The 17667-nt window shown below is 56.4% G+C and overlaps 1 protein-coding gene across 4 annotated transcripts in view; it reads right to left on the bottom strand.

Moving 5' to 3' along the window:
• Nucleotides 1–3547: 3547 nt before the first annotated feature.
• Nucleotides 3548–17667, bottom strand: part of LOC119109937 (TOG array regulator of axonemal microtubules protein 2) — a 50369-nt gene continuing 36249 nt past the window's right edge. For 2 of the 4 annotated variants that reach the window (XM_037233706.1, XM_037233686.1), the window contains exons 6-15: nt 16393–16535; nt 10357–10475; nt 9300–9498; nt 8622–8756; nt 7401–7527; nt 6462–6593; nt 5780–5972; nt 5175–5482; nt 4498–4624; nt 3548–4144 (exon numbers count right to left, since the gene is read on the bottom strand). In XM_037233706.1, coding sequence (XP_037089601.1) covers nt 4073–4144; nt 4498–4624; nt 5175–5482; nt 5780–5972; nt 6462–6593; nt 7401–7527; nt 8622–8756; nt 9300–9498; nt 10357–10475; nt 16393–16535 — 1555 coding nt within the window. In that variant the 3' untranslated portion in view covers nt 3548–4072. Of the gene's footprint in view, nt 4145–4416; nt 4625–5174; nt 5483–5779; nt 5973–6461; nt 6594–7400; nt 7528–8621; nt 8757–9299; nt 9499–10356; nt 10476–16392; nt 16536–17667 lie in introns of all 4 variants that reach the window. The other 2 variants (XM_037233692.1, XM_037233698.1) reach the window with 2 other exon arrangements.

The following is a 17667-nucleotide window of genomic DNA, read 5'->3' as shown; positions in this document are numbered from 1 at the left end:
GCCTTAACGTGTCGACCCCCGTGCTCTACACAAGCTTACGCTGCAAGCGTTAGCGAATGCAGACTAATATTAACCTTTGAGTTTCGTCTCACTGAGATCATATGTTGCAATATAGTTTGGTCTGTTATAACTTATTTCCAGTTTTGCAGTTTTATCACCAACTGACTCGCAACAGTGTCTGTTTTTCACACCGATCACATCCGGTAAACTGGAAGTGTTTTTACCCCCGTTGTGGTAGCGACAGACACGTGGTGAATGCGAACATCTACCCAACATAAGGCCTACGAAAAGTGGAGCTTGATGATGGGTTCATGACAAAGAATGCAGAAGCAAAGGAAACGCAAAGCCCTTTGAAAATGAGACATGCCTGCAGCTGGATGTATTAACCGAAGAGTTCTAGTTCCAAAGGAGACGCAGAAGCTATTTTGTGATGAGCACATTATGTTTTACACTCTTGGTTGAAAGAAGGCTGCGGCGTGAACTGACGTACACACAGTATTATTAGTTGGCAGTGTTATTGTTGTAACCACGAGTTCCTCGGCCGGTCAAACGCTATCACGTGAATATACCTCACCACCCCCACCCCCATCCCCAGCCCCACCCCACCCCCACGCACTGTTTATTCCATGAACCCTAGCGCGAGACTAGCCGCCGTGTGATGCCACTGCGGTGCTCTGAGCCGGCTCGAACCTTCTCCCCTCCCCAGAATTTGCAGATCAGTGAAAGAGGGCCAGGAACGGTGTCAGACGTGGGTAACTGGGAGAGAGCGAAAGGCCGCCGTAGGTGCGCACTAAAGCATATTAAAAGGGATCAGAACGCAAACTGCGCTCGTCGTAAACTACGGGATGCTAATTGTTTCATCAATGCCAGTTGTGATGCCTGCTGACGGGCCAAAGGCATCCGTGGTTTGTTTACAATAGTGTTTCGACTATGATGTTATGATTCGCTACTGGGATGCTGCTTTCTAATGCTGAGATATTGCTGTTCAATAACATGATGCTGCTACCTAAAATGCCGACTCCGTTCCTCGTGAAGGCCCAACGAATCTGTTTGTTTTTCTTTGCCGGCGGCATCGTATTCAGCACGTGAGCCTACTGTGCGTCATAGACTACTCAATGCACAGTTTCGTACCCTCGTAACCCGCCTTCGTGACTTGTGAACGAGCCTGATGGAGATTGTCGGGTGCTAACACACCGAGACCTTGCAAAGGTAAACACGAGCCTATGTGCTGAGCATGCGCATCAACAGTTCGCCATTTTTTCTTTCTCAAGTTTGATGTTGGAAACAGCGCCTCCCCACCATGGCAATTACGATCTCGTGTACATCTCCCAAACCGTCTGCGGCCTGCATTTGTGGTGGGAAGGTGAGCCCGCAGAAGGTTGGCGACGAGAGTCGAAATCGGCAGCAAGTGTCCATCAAAACACCCTTGTCCGCTTGGGTATCTTGGTCGGCTTCGCGTAACCGCTCTCAATGTCTCCAGAGCCAGCCTGCTCTACCGCAGGCTTCTCCGGGTTCGCGAGATGTCCGGAGTCTGCTGTCACCGGCTCCAGCCGAGACTTTCTCAGACTGGAGTGATGCCCTGCTGTATTTATCGCTGGAAGCTGCTGATATGCTCCCTGGCGACGGTGTGGAACTCTTCCCCGATCTCTCCGATGTTCGTCCACCCGCTCCGCCTGCTCACGGCCGGATGCTCACCCAGACGTGACGTCACTGCCCGGACGCTGATCCAGATGTGACGTCACTGGCCGCGCCACCCGGAGACAGAACCGTCCGCCCTGTTTGAACCAGTCCGTGACATGGTTTACAGGATGCGTTCAACATTTGGAAATATTAAAGCAAGGATGAGATAGGATTCAATAAGCTCACTTGAAGACATCGGTACTTTTAAGTGCAAAAAACTGCTCTAGACAGCGCAATTTCTCTGTTGAGTAAATAGGCTTCCCAATACGTCACTGCTTTGATTACGTCATCGTGTCATGCACAGCATTGTCTGAGAGCCAATTGACAGACGTTATATCTGATCGCCACATGGCTAATGAAATGCAGGATTTGAGTGATGTTATGATGGCGTCATGGATGCCTGAGTGACCTTAAAATACTGTTCCTGAAAAAGTATGCACATCTTCTGGGCGCCTAGCTCAGAGATTGGAGGGATTTAGGTCTCAAGAACTGCAAGGCTTTGAACTGCATCAAATGGTCTTATATATAGCCATTTCATCTCAAAATCTCATTCAATGTGGAACACTTCCTTTAAGGCAGATCCGGGGTTAAAGTGGCATCATATTGACTTGATTCCCATCTCTCTACCACGACTGACCAGTGCGCTTATATGCACCGCAATTCAGGTCAATTACGGTTGCCCCGCACTTGCCTTGTATTGGCAGACTAGGTCTTGACTGCGTAACCGAATGCAATTGTTGTAACTATGTAATATATATGTAACATAAATATGATGTAAAAAATTGAATGTTGTAATTCAAAGAGTAGTACATTTGATATTTAAGACACGTGAATGCCTACCGGGACAATCAATGTGCGTTCTGGAAGAAATACTTGGAATAGCTGATCTCTATAACATACATAGCATAGGTCAATTCTACCATTCATGTCATGCAAGGGAGCCGTAATATTAGCACGAGCAAACGGATAGAAAGCTGTATAGGTGGCGCCACTGCTCATCGGCTTCGTCCGTTGTTGCGAGGTTGGAGCTTCAGTGTTGATTGATGGGCAGGTAAAGATGGTGCACAAACCGCAGATTTGCATTGGTCTGCGGCGAATCGGATCCAACTCCGAAATCAATCTGATTTTTACTGGTTTATGGTGCAGCCAGCTCCTTTCAAATTCACTAGTGGAAGCTCTCCGACTTAACCTGTTATTAATCTGCCTTGCAAATGAACATTTCACAAGCATATATTTTGATACCAAGTCAAGCTGAAGCGTTAAGTTCTAGCTATCAAAATGCAAGTAAATATATTTTAATTTCAACAGCAACAGAGACCGAGCAGGAATCCAGCACGCCAGCAATATCATCGTGTGTTCGATGTGTCTTAGGAGTGTGGACATTTTTGTCTTAGTTCATGTGACATGTTATTTTTGTCCAGCCTTTACTTACGCTGCGAGCATTTGTCAACGCTTCTAAAATTAAATCAGACTCAACGGGGATATCACTTGTTTCTTCACTTATCAGGGTTGAAAAGCTGTGTTTGCATGTATAATCTGAACTAGTTCAACAAAATCCGTAATTACAAAACATCTCTAAAGCGCATAAACTCTACAAAAACCAAGGAATTTTACTACTGCGGAGAACATCTACACGGTTGATATCGATATGCCAATCCCTTTTAGCATTAGTTCGTAAACACAGCTTGGAAGGTGTGAGCCTTCAAAGGGACCAAGATTAAACCTGCTTTTCAAATTTCCAGTCTTATACTAGCGCACGCTTGCTTGCAAGATGTTGGCGACTAGATTGGTTCAAACACGGCTTTTGCACTGTTGTAACCACCGAAAGCTCCCATGCCGCAGCTATACGCGAAGCATACAAAACAACTGAAGAGAGAAGTTTTATTTGATTTCGTGGCACAAATGGACGGATTAGATCCAATGGAGTACCGAAGCCACACCTACAAAACACCTGCCCAGTGGCGATCCACGTACACAAAATGCCGCCAGTGCCCCTTATGTCGTGGGCTGCCGCTCTAGTTCGTAAAACGCACTACAAAGACTCAACAATTTATGCGGCGCCGGGCGGACCAGCCCCAGACGTTTCCGCGCGAACTAACCGGGCCGCCACTCCGCGCGGCCCTGAGACCCACCCGTCCCCTCCACCCCGCGGGTCGTCCGCTCACAACGTCCGCCCAGCCGCAGTAGGTACAGGCGCGATCCTCTCTCTGACGCCCCTCAAGTCACGCCCCTCAGCCACTCCCAGAGATAAGAACATCCGCTCCGGGACTGGACCCGACCGCGGCGGCCGGGGTGGCGTTTGTCCGCGGAGGATGCGGCTCTTGACCGCGACAGGCCCGTCCGGAGCAGCCGGCGGCAGCCACGCGACGCGGCCGCGCTCCTCCCGCCACGCTCACATGGTGTGGTTCAGCCGTACCCGGCTGCCGAAGCCGCGTTTGCTTTGCGCCGAGTCCTTGGGCTTGCCCTGTCGGCGTCCACACGGGGCCGTCAGCGACGGCGTCCGTCATATTGTGCAGAAGGAACACACAGTGAGGAGCAGATAAGCTAGAGTCAGCCGCGTGACAGCTAATGTACGCAAAACCTGCTCCCGGCACATTCGTATTACTGAGATAAAAATCAACACAGTACGATAATGCCTTCAAGTTACAAATAAAAAATCTGATCATGATAGCAGCAATGTTCACATTTTTTTGAAGGGATTGAAACGGTGAACAAGACACTGCACTGGATACTGACTGTTGATGACGTGGTAGGATGATGATGTCGGGCGAGGTCAGGTCAGGTCAGAGAGGCGGTGGACAAGGCCGGCGTCGGTACCTCATTCTTCAGGTTGTCGACCACCTTATCGATGTCCAGCTTGACCGATCCAGACAGGTATTTGCTCAGTACCTTGTCCAAATCAGGATGCTGAAGCCATACTTGAAAAATCGTCTTCGCGTGTTTTCTAATGTAAAGACATCGCAACAGTTAGTTCAAGTCCTATCCTTAAACCATGGGACAGCCATGGAAAAACGCAGAACTTCAGAGGTGAAATGAAAGCAAAGTGCTGTTATCGCCCCGTAAGATCATTTTGACAAATTCAGCAACACCGGTGTCATTACGTCTGTCACCGGAATGAGCGTTAACATCCGGAACGTCACCGCAAACTACTGAAGACTAGCTGACACTAACTTTCAGACCCATCTGTAGAGCGTCAGCATCGCAACCTCGTTGTTAGGGACTGCTACCCTGCGCTCTTAAACGACTGCAAGCCCTGCGCGGTCCCTTTTATACCTCCGGTCCCTCTCACCCCGACTCCAGCAGATATTCACGTCCCTCCGATCCTCTTCTATCCCCTCGAGTTTATTCCCGCCTCCTTCGGCCTCCTCCATTTCCAACGAATCCTTTCAGTCCCGTTCTCCTCCAGATCTAACAGCGCCTCTCCACGCCCCTTCCTACCCACCCTAACCTCCTACCCTCCCCCTTCCCTGCCGCCCCCACCCATTGGCACATACCGCGTCTGCAGGTCGCCCTCGCGCACCAGCTGCGCGGCCGCTGGCACCAGCCGGTCGGTGATGTCGCGCTGGCCCGAGAGCGAGCCGGCCGCGCCCAGCCGCTGCACCACCGTCGCCAGCAGGCGGGCCACCGTGCAGCGCACCTGGGCGTTGCGGTGGCCTAGACCCTCGCTGGTGACGGCCGTAATGGCGCGCGGCAGGGACACGCTGTCCAGCATTACGTCCAGCGACCGGTTGCTGTCCGCCTTGATGAACTTGTTGGTGTCGCTCGTCTTCTGCAGCAGAATCGCAGCGATCTTCTCCAGGTTCTGGCGGCGGAGCGACGGGCGGGGTTAGTGGCGGTGGCCGATACGGTAGCGGATGCCGTGGGCTCGCGACGGCCTTGCGGAGTTACGAAGAGTAGAGCGATTCCTGCAACATATTCTGCAGCACACGCTGAACTCTACATGAAAGCGATGACGAAAACACGCAGAACGCTACACCACTGAGCGTTGTGCTATCCCGTGTTGCAGTCTGTGACGCCGCTGTCGTGAGCGCGCGTATGTGATGATGTGGTGCCACGCACGCCAGGTGACGTCGCTCCCACCGATGTCGACGAGGCTCACCGGTTCAACGCCCTTGCCGACGTGCTGGAACATCTCGCAACTGGTCTGGACAGCGGCACGCAGCACCTGCGAGCGCAGATTCTTCATCTGCTTGATGACGGCGGCCGAGACGTTCTTGAGGTCGCCGCTGACCATGTCCGGGTGGTAGCGGAACAGGCGCACTAGGTCCGTCAGGCCGCTGACCTCCCGCTCCCTGCCGACGCCAGGTCACGCCAGGTCACAGACAACGCCACTCGGGCTGGCCCAGCGGCGGCTCCGCGAACGGACGGGGTTGACATAAGGATTGGTGCTGTGGTCGTGCGGGTAGGAAAATTGGCGTGCGTGTGTTCGGCCAATGTTCACTGCAAATATGGAAGTTTTTGGCGAAGTCTGGCTGCATTTGAGCTGCAGCTAGGAGGACCTGGAGAGCCGGACCCCGAAATTGATGAAATAATGCGAAAACTAATGCGGAAATAAAATTAATGCGGAAAAATGATGTCATGGCCGCTGTAGGGCGGCAATGGCTATAATGCTGCATGCAAAGAAACTAATCGAAATTCGCTTCAGCCCCAAAGCTGGACGAATTCCCGCCTGAGACTAGGTGTGGTGGTTCACAGTAGGGCCATCACCAACGCCATCTTAATGTTCCTTACCTTTGTGGCAATTACCTGACCACTATGACATAACGATCCGGACCACTGACCAGTCATCAGAGTTGAGCTTGCGGTACGCCTCTTCCAGGGCCGCCTTGGGGTTTCCAAACTTCTCCAAGTGGTCTCCAAACACGGTACTCGCGCTGCTCGGGATACTGCGCTTGTTCAGTTCGGCTCCAAAACTGCGAAAATACGGAATTATTCAACAACAGCTTTTCAGAACATATCGCACCTTAGAACGCAGTTGAGCGAAAAGCAGAAACTGATGACAGGCATGACTCAATTTTAGCAACGCACGTAGCTTCATAGTTGGTTCTAGCTGCATCCAAGTTTTAACAGCATTGTATCCACTTACGTACAGAATACGTGGGGATGCTATTCGCCAGTCATGTTAAGACTTTCAATGGGCTTTGTCTGCTTGGCATCGCCCTTTCCGGCTCAAGAACGTGATTCCATCAGCATGGCATTTCGTGTTCTAGCAACGGTCGCCGCCGTATCCAAGCGTGGCTAAGCTTTTCCCTCGGGTTTACGACCGGATCCCAATGATCTACGCATCGAATGAACCATTTATTAGGCTCAGTTGTCCAGTATCACTTTAGGTCATGCCGGACAGCCTGGCGCATGCAGCTCTCTGTAACGGGTGGGTCCTCGTCGTCGTTGTATTGAGCATAACTTGCCACGCATTTGACAGGAATTTGCAACTGAGACTGGTGGGGTTGGTATTCAGCTTCTCTTCGTGGCAAATGAACGCCAGCGAATTTTTCACCGAAAAAGTCTGACAGTAGTGCGGTGGTACTAAGGCAGTTACTTTAACCACTTCAGATACTTGGTTGGGGCATACTGCATCGTTCCGCGGCACCGTATCTTCAGTGCTTGTAAGTTGTCTAAGTTAATGAACCATTGCGCAACTCCTGAGGGACTCGTAGCATTAGATGAACTGTTTCGCTGCACGACACAGGCAGGATGCTACTTAGTCGATAACATCTTACGTTTTCGACTTGGGCAGTGCTGGCTGCTTCGGTTTGGTTGCCAGATTCTGCATGCTACCTGACTTCCTCTCCATCCGGGGGCTGGGTAGCAGTGTCGCAGGGGGCTTCTCCGGGCTGAGGTGATTAGCTGCAACAATAACCTGTTAATGTCACACAGAACTCGACGCATACTCCCAGACGAGGTGACATTACTTCCGTGGTTAACTACACCTAAAGTGCCTTCACGCGCCATTGATGCGCCGATACTGCCTCTTGAGATCAAACCATGGTTTCCTTCAAAGGTCATTGCCACCATGTATTCATCACAGCTGTTTACCATGCAAGGCTATCCTTTTGAAAATGATTAATCGCCTGCCACTGCTGCTGGGAGTACAATATGTAGTAGAGAAACATCTAGACACCTCATTCATTATTCTAGGTTGACATGCAACATCAAGCCTTGATCCGGTGATGTGTATTTACATTGCATACAATTTCCGTATCATGCAGTTAACCTTCCCCTACCACACTCATCGCAGACTTGGACATACACAGTCACCAGCACGGGCCTCGCGCCCTCCAGTGTCAGCAAGAGAAAGCCTGGCCATCTTGCTCCGCGTTAACTAATCACTGACCCTTCACCGCTGCACCACCTCCGCTGAACCCCTTACCTCTGATTACCATTGGCCCTCTCCGCCTCTGAACATCAGCTAACATTCTTACCCTTGGCACATCCCTTACTGCTGCTCCTGGTCTAGTACTGAAATATCACGCTTGGTCAACCACCTGAACTGCGTCCCCTGACCAACCGCTAAATCCTTCAACCCCGGCTGCCACCAACGCTCCAACCTCCGACCCACGGGTGACCTCCCTCTTAACCATCCGCTGACCTTTTACTCCTGACCCGCTGTTGACGCTCCGTCACTGATCCTCTCAGCGCCGACCATGACCCTCTTACTCCTGGCCCGTCCCCAATCCTCCGTCACTGACCCTCTCGCCCTGATCCACTGCTGACGCTCTCGCCCCTGACCCATCACTGACCATCTTGCCCCTGACCCATCACTGACCCTCTCACCTTTGACCCACCACTGACCCTCTCGCCCCTGACCCACCACTGACCCTCTCACCTTTGGCCCACCACTGACCCTCTCGCCCCTGACCCACCACTGACCTTCTCACCTTTGGCCCACCACTGACCCTCTCGCCCTTGACCCACCACTGACTCTCTCGCCGCTGACCCACCATGGGAAGGCCTGCGGCTGCGCTGGGCACGCTCCTGACTGAAGGCCCTTCGCAGAGGCGCCGGGTGGGGCGAGCGGCGAGGAGAGGCGAAGCTCTGGCCGGGCACTCTGCCCAGGTGGCCGTTCCTCTTGGCGGCTGCCGCGCGCACGGGGTCACAGGCTCACGTGCACGCATGAACAAACAAGCCCGCGCCCACCGGGCCACAGCGTGCCGCGGGCCGTCCAGACACGACAGATGAAGTCCGTATGTTCATACATGTACAGGCTGTCACAGGGACAGATACCGACGTGGAAAGCCGTGGCAAAAAAGTCGGACGATTCAAAACGTGCTCCGGTGGCTGGTTCAGCTCCCCTCTGAACAGCTCAAGGCGGGTTTAGTTGTACACATAACGATTACCGTCCACAGGCTTCCGCGTTATGACAGGCGGCATGCAGCATACCAGATTAAGTGTCAAACTACCACAGCCATGTTCATGTCGACGCACCCCGCGGCTGCAGAGCAACCAAACAGCCAATGTCCCAAGGAGGCCCCCGGCATACGCAGCAGCCACGGCGGCAATCGATGTTTGCCAGCATGCGTTGTGACGTCACCCGTCGCCACGACGTCATCTGTCGCCATGACGGAGTCGATAAAGGAGCGCGCGGCGGCCGGGGGCGGCGCGGCCGGCACGCAGCTTACCCAGACGTGATTCCACGCTGGCTCCGCTCGAGTACTCTTTCTCCAGCTGCTTGAACTTTCTGCTACGCTCGTCCCTGTCGCGCTGCGCGGCGCCCGTCTCGTGGTTCGTCCGGTCCAGTTCCTTCCGCATCTCGTTCCGCTTGGCCAGCAGCTTCATCTTACTGCGAGTTGTGTTGGACAGGGTGATCCCGTTGGGGTCCTGGGTGCAGTGGGGCACGCCTCGTTAGCAGTCGACGTTGTTGGTGAATAAATTACCGATGTGTACGTTCAAGCACACATCCCTGAAAGGTTCATGTTTCTTTTATGGACCGCTGCAGCTGAACACTATCCAATTGCACCCCACGCAGTCTTTCATGTCTCATCGCTGTCAATGTCAGATATTGATAAGCGGCGGCGATTTGCCGACATATCGACCATCATCATCACGCGACTGAAGGACTCAAACATGACCGTGTCGTCACATTGGCCGATCCATCGATCGCCGATCCAGCGACCTTGGTGCTCAATCAGCCGAAGTTACGCCATACCTGTTCACCCCAATCAATTGGGGAAACTCAACAGCCGGCAAGCCACCAAAATGGGGTGACAAGACTCGCAATTGTACGTGGGCTGCCCGGGTAATCTGATGACTTCTCGAAAGCTGATTGTGTAGATTGATTGATTACACCCAATGCCGTAACCCAGCTTTAGCAACCGTATTAAATGAGAGCTGAGGATACGATGTCGAAGCGCATCATTGGATCGCTTATCGGCATTAGTTGCGTTACTTAACAATTTATTTAAGATCATTGCATACGTATTTCCTGACTGAGCGAATGACCATCATATTCAAGAAATTGATCTGGGCTTCATCAGCATATGATAAGAACCGACAAGCTTCCATTTTCCTTCTACGGGCACTTCCACTGTATAAACGGAAGCGCAATTGAGAACGAACAGCAAGGGTGCGTCAACCTCATTACAGCTTTGTGAAGAACATCAGCATTGGTGAAACCCATAACCCAGCCATTCCCGCACTGTAATGTGTCCGTAAGGTGGCAGCAGTAATGCGACTGACCTCATCACTCGAGTCGGAGTTGAAGTCGTCGTGGTAGCCGAAGTTGGACTGCTTGGAGGAAGCGTGGAAGGCCCTGTCTGTCTGTTCCGTGCCATTGCTGCGTCCGTTGCCCATGGTACCTGGTGAAGGCGGTGCGGTTAGCTAAAGCAGCAGTACAGTAAATGTGAGCTCTTGTGGAAATCAAATGTACGGAAGAACGAATGGCGCAACGAACTGAGGTGAAATCATGCAACACAAATTTGAACGAACGAGGCAGCTAAGTGATCTTGCCAAAACCATGTGGATGCAACAAAACTGCGAAACAAAGCCGTACGAAAACAACAGATATCATCAAACCAAGCAAAGCGGGCACAGGTGCGAAACGTCACCACGCATACCATCGCGGCTGTCCGGCTCCCTACCCTGAGCTGTGGGTCGAAAATCTCCGGCGTAGGGGTGTGGCGTGCCGGGCAGCACGGCTGGGGCTGAGGAGGGCGGGGTCGGCAAGTGGGCCCGCTGGACAAAGCCGGTCGGACGCGACGGCGGCGTGGACGGCGGCGGCGCGCGACGGCCCGCGTGGATGGTCGAGTACCGACCGACACTGGCTAGCGGCAGCGCGCGAGCAGTCGGCTCGCGGCCGGGGCGGCACATCGAGAGCGAACGCAGCGGCCGCTGCGGCGCCGGCTCGCCCAGGGACGACTGCGAGCCGCCCGCCCGCGGCGCGCCGGATAGCGCGGCGGCGGCGGCGAGACCCTGCCGAATGGTCGAGCTGCGCAGCACTGAGGCCACCGTCGGCTTGGACGGCATGAGGAGCCTCTGGCCGGCGGTCGCGGCCGGCAGCGACGGCGATGGCGGCGGCGGCGGCCGGGCAGGTGACCTCCCAGTGGTGGGGCCGACAGCGAGCGCCGCCGCGCCCGGCCGGCCCGCCGGCGGAAACGTGTCCGTGAAGCCAGGCACAACGGCGCCATTGTCCGCACCTCGCCGCAGCGTCAGCCGCGACCCGCCGGCGCCGGCCGGCGCCGTCTCCGGCGGATCGAAGCCGCCGGTGGTCGCCCTGAGCAGCAGACGCGGTCGGCCCGCGACGGTCCGCGCCTGCGGTGGCGTGTCTGGCGACGCCGAGCCGCGCCCACCCTGCGACGCCGCCCTACTGACGGTGTACGTCCGATCCAGCACTGGCAGCTGCGAGCCGGTGCGCCTCTGGCGCGGCCGCGCGCGCAGCTGTGGGATCCGACTGGGAGAGACGCCGACCACCGGCGACGACATCGCCGACGACACGCTCTCGGGCGTCTGAGGCGAGCAGAACCGCCTGCTGCTGTCGTCGCCACCGTCGGCGCCGTCGTCGTCGTCGTCGTCCACCAGCACTGTGCTGTCCAGACCGTCGCTGAGGAGGTCCTCCAGGGTGATGCTCTCGCGTGAGAGGTCGGCTTCCGCCTCACGGTCATCTGCCGTCGGCCACCGATCATCGCTGGGATGAGCGCAGGGAAGACAGGCGGGCCGGACGCTCGGTCTGTCCTCGGATGACCTGGACCGGGCGCGGGGAACGACTTCGGGAGGCCAAATCATTAAGTGTTGAGACTGGGGCGCGGAAACGTGGAACTGGAAGACAGCGTTGGCGGGTTCTGCGTGCATCCCTTCTTCATCTGCTTCCCTGTCGGCAGCGTTCACCTTCCCTTGCTCCCGATCCCACGCAGCTTCGGCGAGATATGCCTCGGCGGATGAGCCATCAGGGATGCTGGCGCGGTCACGCTGTTCCTGCCCACCAGCGTGCAAAGCATCACTGGAAACGCGCTCAGACCGGGTCTCCTCCTCACCGTCGTCGAGAGGTGGGCCGCCAGGTGCAGACTCCCCGCGGTGCCCGTCGCCGCTTGTCACCTGCTGCGGGTCAACACCAGCACGAGCTGCACCGGCCTGTCCGGCCGCCACTCCAGCGGCGGCACGGCCATCGCGCCCGGCGCCGTATCCCGCCTCGTCGGCGGTGCTGCTCACACCGGTATCGGGGCCGCTGGGGTCGATATCGCCGCCGGCACCACTGCCCACACAGCTGCTGACGGCTTCCCGGGAATCGTCGGTGTGCCATGCGGCCGAACATGACCTGCCGGAGTGCCCGACGGAGTTCTCTCTGACGTCCCGCATTGAGTCACCTACCTTGACATCTCTCTGACTGGCGTTGTTCTTGTGATGAAATGCTCCGCCAATAGCAGCATTCGTGGCCTGAGGCTTCCCCCGACTGGCAGTGAAAGTCCCTTGAGGCGCTCCGAGATTGGCGCTTTCCTTGGCCTCAGGTGCTCTTCGACCAGCAAAGTCCTGAAGCTGAAGAGTATTACGAGTGATGGCTTGCCTGTCTTGAGGCCTTTCACGACCGCCGATGTCGTTGTTCTTATGCATTATACGGCAGACGGCGCTTGCGCCGTGAGTTGCAGCACCACGGCTGGTGTCGCCCGCGACCTGGGTTGCAGCACCACGGCTGGTGTTGTCCGCGACCTGAGGTGCAGCACCACGGCTGGTGTCGTCCGCGACCTGAGGTGCAGCACCACGGCTGGTGTCGCCCGCGACCTGAGGTGCAGCACCACGGCTGGTGTTGTCCGCGACCTGAGGTGCAGCACCACGGCTGGTGTTGTCCGCGACCTGAGGTGCAGCACCACGGCTGGTGTCGTCCGCGACCTGAGGTGCAGCACCACGGCTGGTGTTGTCCGCGATCTGAAGTGCTCCACGACTGCTTAAGTGGGCAACGCCCGGAGATGCTCCTCGTGTGATGACCTGCCTGTCTTGAGATGCACAGCAACTGGTGACTTCGCTGCATTGGGATGTTCCACGACTGGCACCGTCCATGGCCTGAGTTTGTTCACGACAGGCATGGCCCGCCTCACGAGATGTCTCACAGCTGACAGCTTCCCTGCATTGGGATGTTCCACGGTTGGCACCGTCCTTGGCCTGAGTTTGTTCACGACAGGCATGGCCCGCCTCACGGGATGCCTCACAGCTGACAGTTTCCCTGCCTCGGGGTTCTGTGCGACTGTCGGCTTCCTTGACCAGCGGGCCGGTGTCGTCCCTGTCGTGGTCCGCTGTTATTGTCCGGACGCCGTGAGCCGGAGCGCCCGCTGACACGGAACCCGCATCACCCGTGCCAGCGATTAAAAACGTGGCGTCGCACCGGTCGTTGACCGGGGAGGGGGGAGGGTCAATAGCTGAGGGACTGCTGTCAGCTGGTGCTGCAGGCTGGTGGTCGGTTGACGGGACGCGATTGCCCGCGATAATCGCCTTACGAAGCACCATACGCGAAGATATTTCTGGCCCGGCGAGATGCTTTGTCTTTTCCGCTGGCCGACAAGAGCGTGGCTCTGGGCAGTTAACGTAGGCATCGCGGGTGGCGATGGCCGCCATATTCGGCCCAGCATGACTCTTTGTATGCCTCGGCACTTCTGGCTTCAAGGCGGATTCCATTGCAATGCTAGAACCACCGCTGGTATCAACATCGTTTACGGCCTCGCCCTTCCAGTTGCACGTGTTTGCATTCTCCGAAGGTGTGGAGCTGCATGACTTCTGCTCAACAATTCCCCCATAACCCGAGGTGGGCGCATTTGCCTTTTGTTCGCAGTGTACTCTTTGTGCCGGCAGGGTATGTTCTTCCGTACTTCGTAGCGACTCATAAATATCCGCCCGTTGCTCTTGTGCACAAATCTCGTCGGCTTTTCGGACCGTTCCGTGGCCGCTTGTGTCACTGTCGCCCGACTCAGACGTTCTCGGGGAGGGCAGGCGCAGGCGCAGATCATCTGACAACTCAACGTTTCTTTGGTTCGTTCTCGTACTGTTTGCCGACTCCGAGCTCCACTGTCTCTCCATCAACGGCGACAGCCTGCCAAACGCTGTCGCCATCGTGCCCCCGGTGCGACTGCTGTCGGTTGACTCGAAGCTGCATCGCGCCGCCACCACCACCTGCACCCTCGCTGGCCTGTCCGCGGTCGGCCCCCGTCCCCGTTCGCTGTCGGTCGACTCAAAGCTTCGGCTTCCGGCCACCGTCGTCCCCGCCTGATTGCACCTGTCACCAGCCCGGCAGTCCGTGCGGAAACCGGCGTTCGGTCCGCTCCGTCTCTGAGCGGTGACCGTCACCCGCACTTGCGCGCACTCGCTGACACTGCTGCTGCCGGTCGACTCGTCGCTCCGCTGCCGCGGTACCTGTCCTCTGGAACTTGCCGCCGCCGACTTGCGGTGGCAGAGGGAGTCAGAGGCGTCACTGGAGCTGCAGCGCGGCACCGCGCTGCTCTCGGACGAGCTCCGTCGGCCCGGCTCGCTCTCCGACGAGCTATGTCGCCCCACGCCGGCCGCCATCATCGCTTGCGCCTCGCGCCGCGCGCTCTCTTCCCCCATGTCGAACTCGGGCTCCAGTCCCGGCTCCGGCCGCGACTCCGGCTCCGACTCCCGCGGCTCCGACCGGTCCGGCAGCGAGTCCGACTCCATCGAGTAGAAGCTGCAGCTGCTGTTGTCGCGCCGCAGCATGTCGCCCAGGCTGCTGAGGTTCATGATGAGGTCCCTCTTCAGCGCCTCGCACACGTCGGTCGGGTCGGGCTCGGCGGGGGCGGCGGTGGCCGCGGCCGCCGCTCGGCTCACCGCCGTCGGCCGCTCGCCCTCTGGCCGCCTGGCCGCGGCCGGCGCGCCCACCTCCTCCCCGGTCGTTTGTCTGCCGATGAATCGATGCCAGAGGGCAGCCGACAGGTCGGCATGCGGTCGATCCGTCGCGCGGCTGACAGGTGCGGTCGCGGCGTCCGCGGCGCGCGGCTCGTCGCCCAGCCAGCCCCCGGTCCAGCGCTGCACGCGGCCGCGCCAGTCAGACCAGGGCCAGCTCGGCCGCTCGCCGCCGGCTGGCTCTGGCGCGCCGCGCAGCAGCGGCTCCACGAACGAGAGGATCATCGCCTCGGACTGCGCCGCCGAGGAGTGTGGCGCGCCCGAGAGCCAGGGCACGGCAGTGGAGAATGGGAAAGGTCTGTGAAGGGACGTCGTGATAAGGTTACGCGGTGTGGTGATGGTGGGCACAGGGTCTGGAAAGTCATGTAAAAAGGCTGCGGGTACCGAACCTTTGAGGAAAAATGCCGTAAAATAGCGATTACGGGCTATTTCATTTCTGCATACCGTGTTTCAGTTCGGCGACGTTCTCCACGTGTGTAATGTAACGCTGTAAGAGGATAGAACAGAAACACCCAAACTTTATTCACCTCTCAGCGGCCCTCATTTTCAGTTCCACGACTAGGTCTTGCCAAAGCTCGCCGCGACAGGCCTGCCGCCTTGCGGCGGGCATCTGCTCCAGAGCTTTGAGCACGTCGGCCGGCGGCCAGCGGCGGCAGCAGCGAGCGGCCACCTCCTCGGCCACGCGGCGGCCGCCGGCGGCGGGCGGCGGTGGCGGCGGCATCCGACCGTCTGGCGCGTACCGCAGCCGAAGCGCGGCGGGGCGGTCGAACGAGTAGGGCACGGGGCTGGCCCGGGGCGGCGGTGGGGGCGGGCAGGCGGCGGCCAGCGGCGGCAGCAGGCCCAGGAAGCGGTCTACCACCGGGCGGCGGCGCCGAGCGGTCCGCGACCGGCTCCGGCCGCCCGACGGCACCAGGTCGGGCAGGAGGACGCCTGTAACCGGCCGGCGCCCGCTCAGCCGCTGGCGGCTGCCGGTTCGGCGCACCGCCGACGCCCCATGCCGGCAACCAGTGGCATGCGGTTGCCTAGATCCACGCTCACAACACTGCATCATGCAACAGATAGCAGCTCGCATGCATGGATGTAATTGAGCACATTTTCAAAGTGTCCAGGTTGTAGACGTAAATGCAGGGGCGGTGACATCGGGAAACAGCTTGAAGCGCCGTTTACTAGTAAGGAATTTCGCATTGCGCCAATGGCGTAGCATCGAACACCAGATCGTAAACACCATCCGTGTGACCGATCATCGGCCAGCAGCGTTTCCACGCCGCCCGGCCGGTGACCTCAGGTGACCAGCGTCCGTCACGACCGCGACCGTCATCACCAACCGTCATCACCGACCGTCATCACCAACCGTCATCACCGACCGTCCTCACTGACCGTGCGTGTGGCCCTGCGGCAGGAGACTGGCGCGCCGGCTGGGACTGTCGCCGTGGTAGCTGTACCGGTGGCCGGGCTCGCTGTTGTGCGGGGCAGAGACGGTCGTCAACTTCTTGCCGTTCACCGCCTTCTCCTGGTGGGTGCTGCCGCGGGAGGGTCACTCGGTCAGATTTTGGCATAGCGTAAGAGACAGCACATTTGTGCTGTGACCTGACCATTTTGTTTACACTTTCAGAGGAGGCTGGTACATTTTCACGACGTCTGTCACAATTGTTATGCTTATCATGAGTTAATGGCATTGCTGCGACAAAAATTTGGTCGATTATTTAGCAATGTCGCAAGTATTTAGCAACAACGTCGGTGTACATCACCCATCTACCATGTCAATGATATTTTCTGGCAGTGTTCTTAATACCGGTTTCGAGGCACCCTGTGTGAGTAGTTGGGCACACTTTGATTTTCAACTTTGTTTTTACCGTACCACAACCAGACTGCATATCAGCCGTGCTCCCGAAGCTTCATCGCCCATAACATTGAAAACATGGAATAACGTTGAGTGAAATTTTTCGGACATCTTTGGGATCTCAGAGTGCTTATATCAAGCAACTCTGTATGATGCAGCCGCGTACTCACAGCTCTGGCTTGTTGTTAAAATAACTTCTTTCGTGTAAGAAATTATGATCCTGTGATTGATGAACACCGAATCAATTTCGTAAGCCATCAGACAGTCTGATCGTATTCTTTCGACATGCAGCTTTTGGTATCAAGCTTTTAAGTGTTGTATATGCAGTCAGGTGTAGAATATACGAATGACGTGTCAGCAAAATTGGCTTGAATCATTACATGTAACCATCGACAGAACCGGAAACAGTCTGACGTTCCTGTTGACCTAGTCCTAACCCTCCGAAGTGAACGCCTGCCAGGCGATTCATGATGCCAGGCAATGATTCATTCACCCATCCACTAAAGAGTCAACCCACACCGCCTTACCTCCATTTGAACTAAAGCCACAGAAAACGTCAGTCGATAGATACCAGAGAACGAAACGGATCGATTTGTTTCATCTGATCCAATCCATATCCGACCAGACCATTCAGGCAACTGTTGACCTTGCAGGTCAAGTCATTCTTAATCCTTGAAAAGAAAGCGTAAATATGTAGCTGCTTTGTACCATACTAAAACGTCTCTGGCATAGCGGAATATGCGAACAAAGTCCCGGTCCAAATCCGACCACATGATGAGTAGCCGTGCTTGATCAATCTTTAAAAAATGGCC

Source organism: Pollicipes pollicipes, unplaced genomic scaffold, assembly GCF_011947565.3.
Source record: "Pollicipes pollicipes isolate AB1234 unplaced genomic scaffold, Ppol_2.1 Scaffold_2555;HRSCAF=2994_pilon_pilon_pilon, whole genome shotgun sequence".
NCBI classification, from domain to species: Eukaryota; Metazoa; Arthropoda; class Thecostraca; order Pollicipedomorpha; family Pollicipedidae; genus Pollicipes; species Pollicipes pollicipes.
The sequence above is the reverse complement of the archived record's forward strand: the minus strand, read 5'-3'. Positions and strand labels throughout refer to the sequence as shown.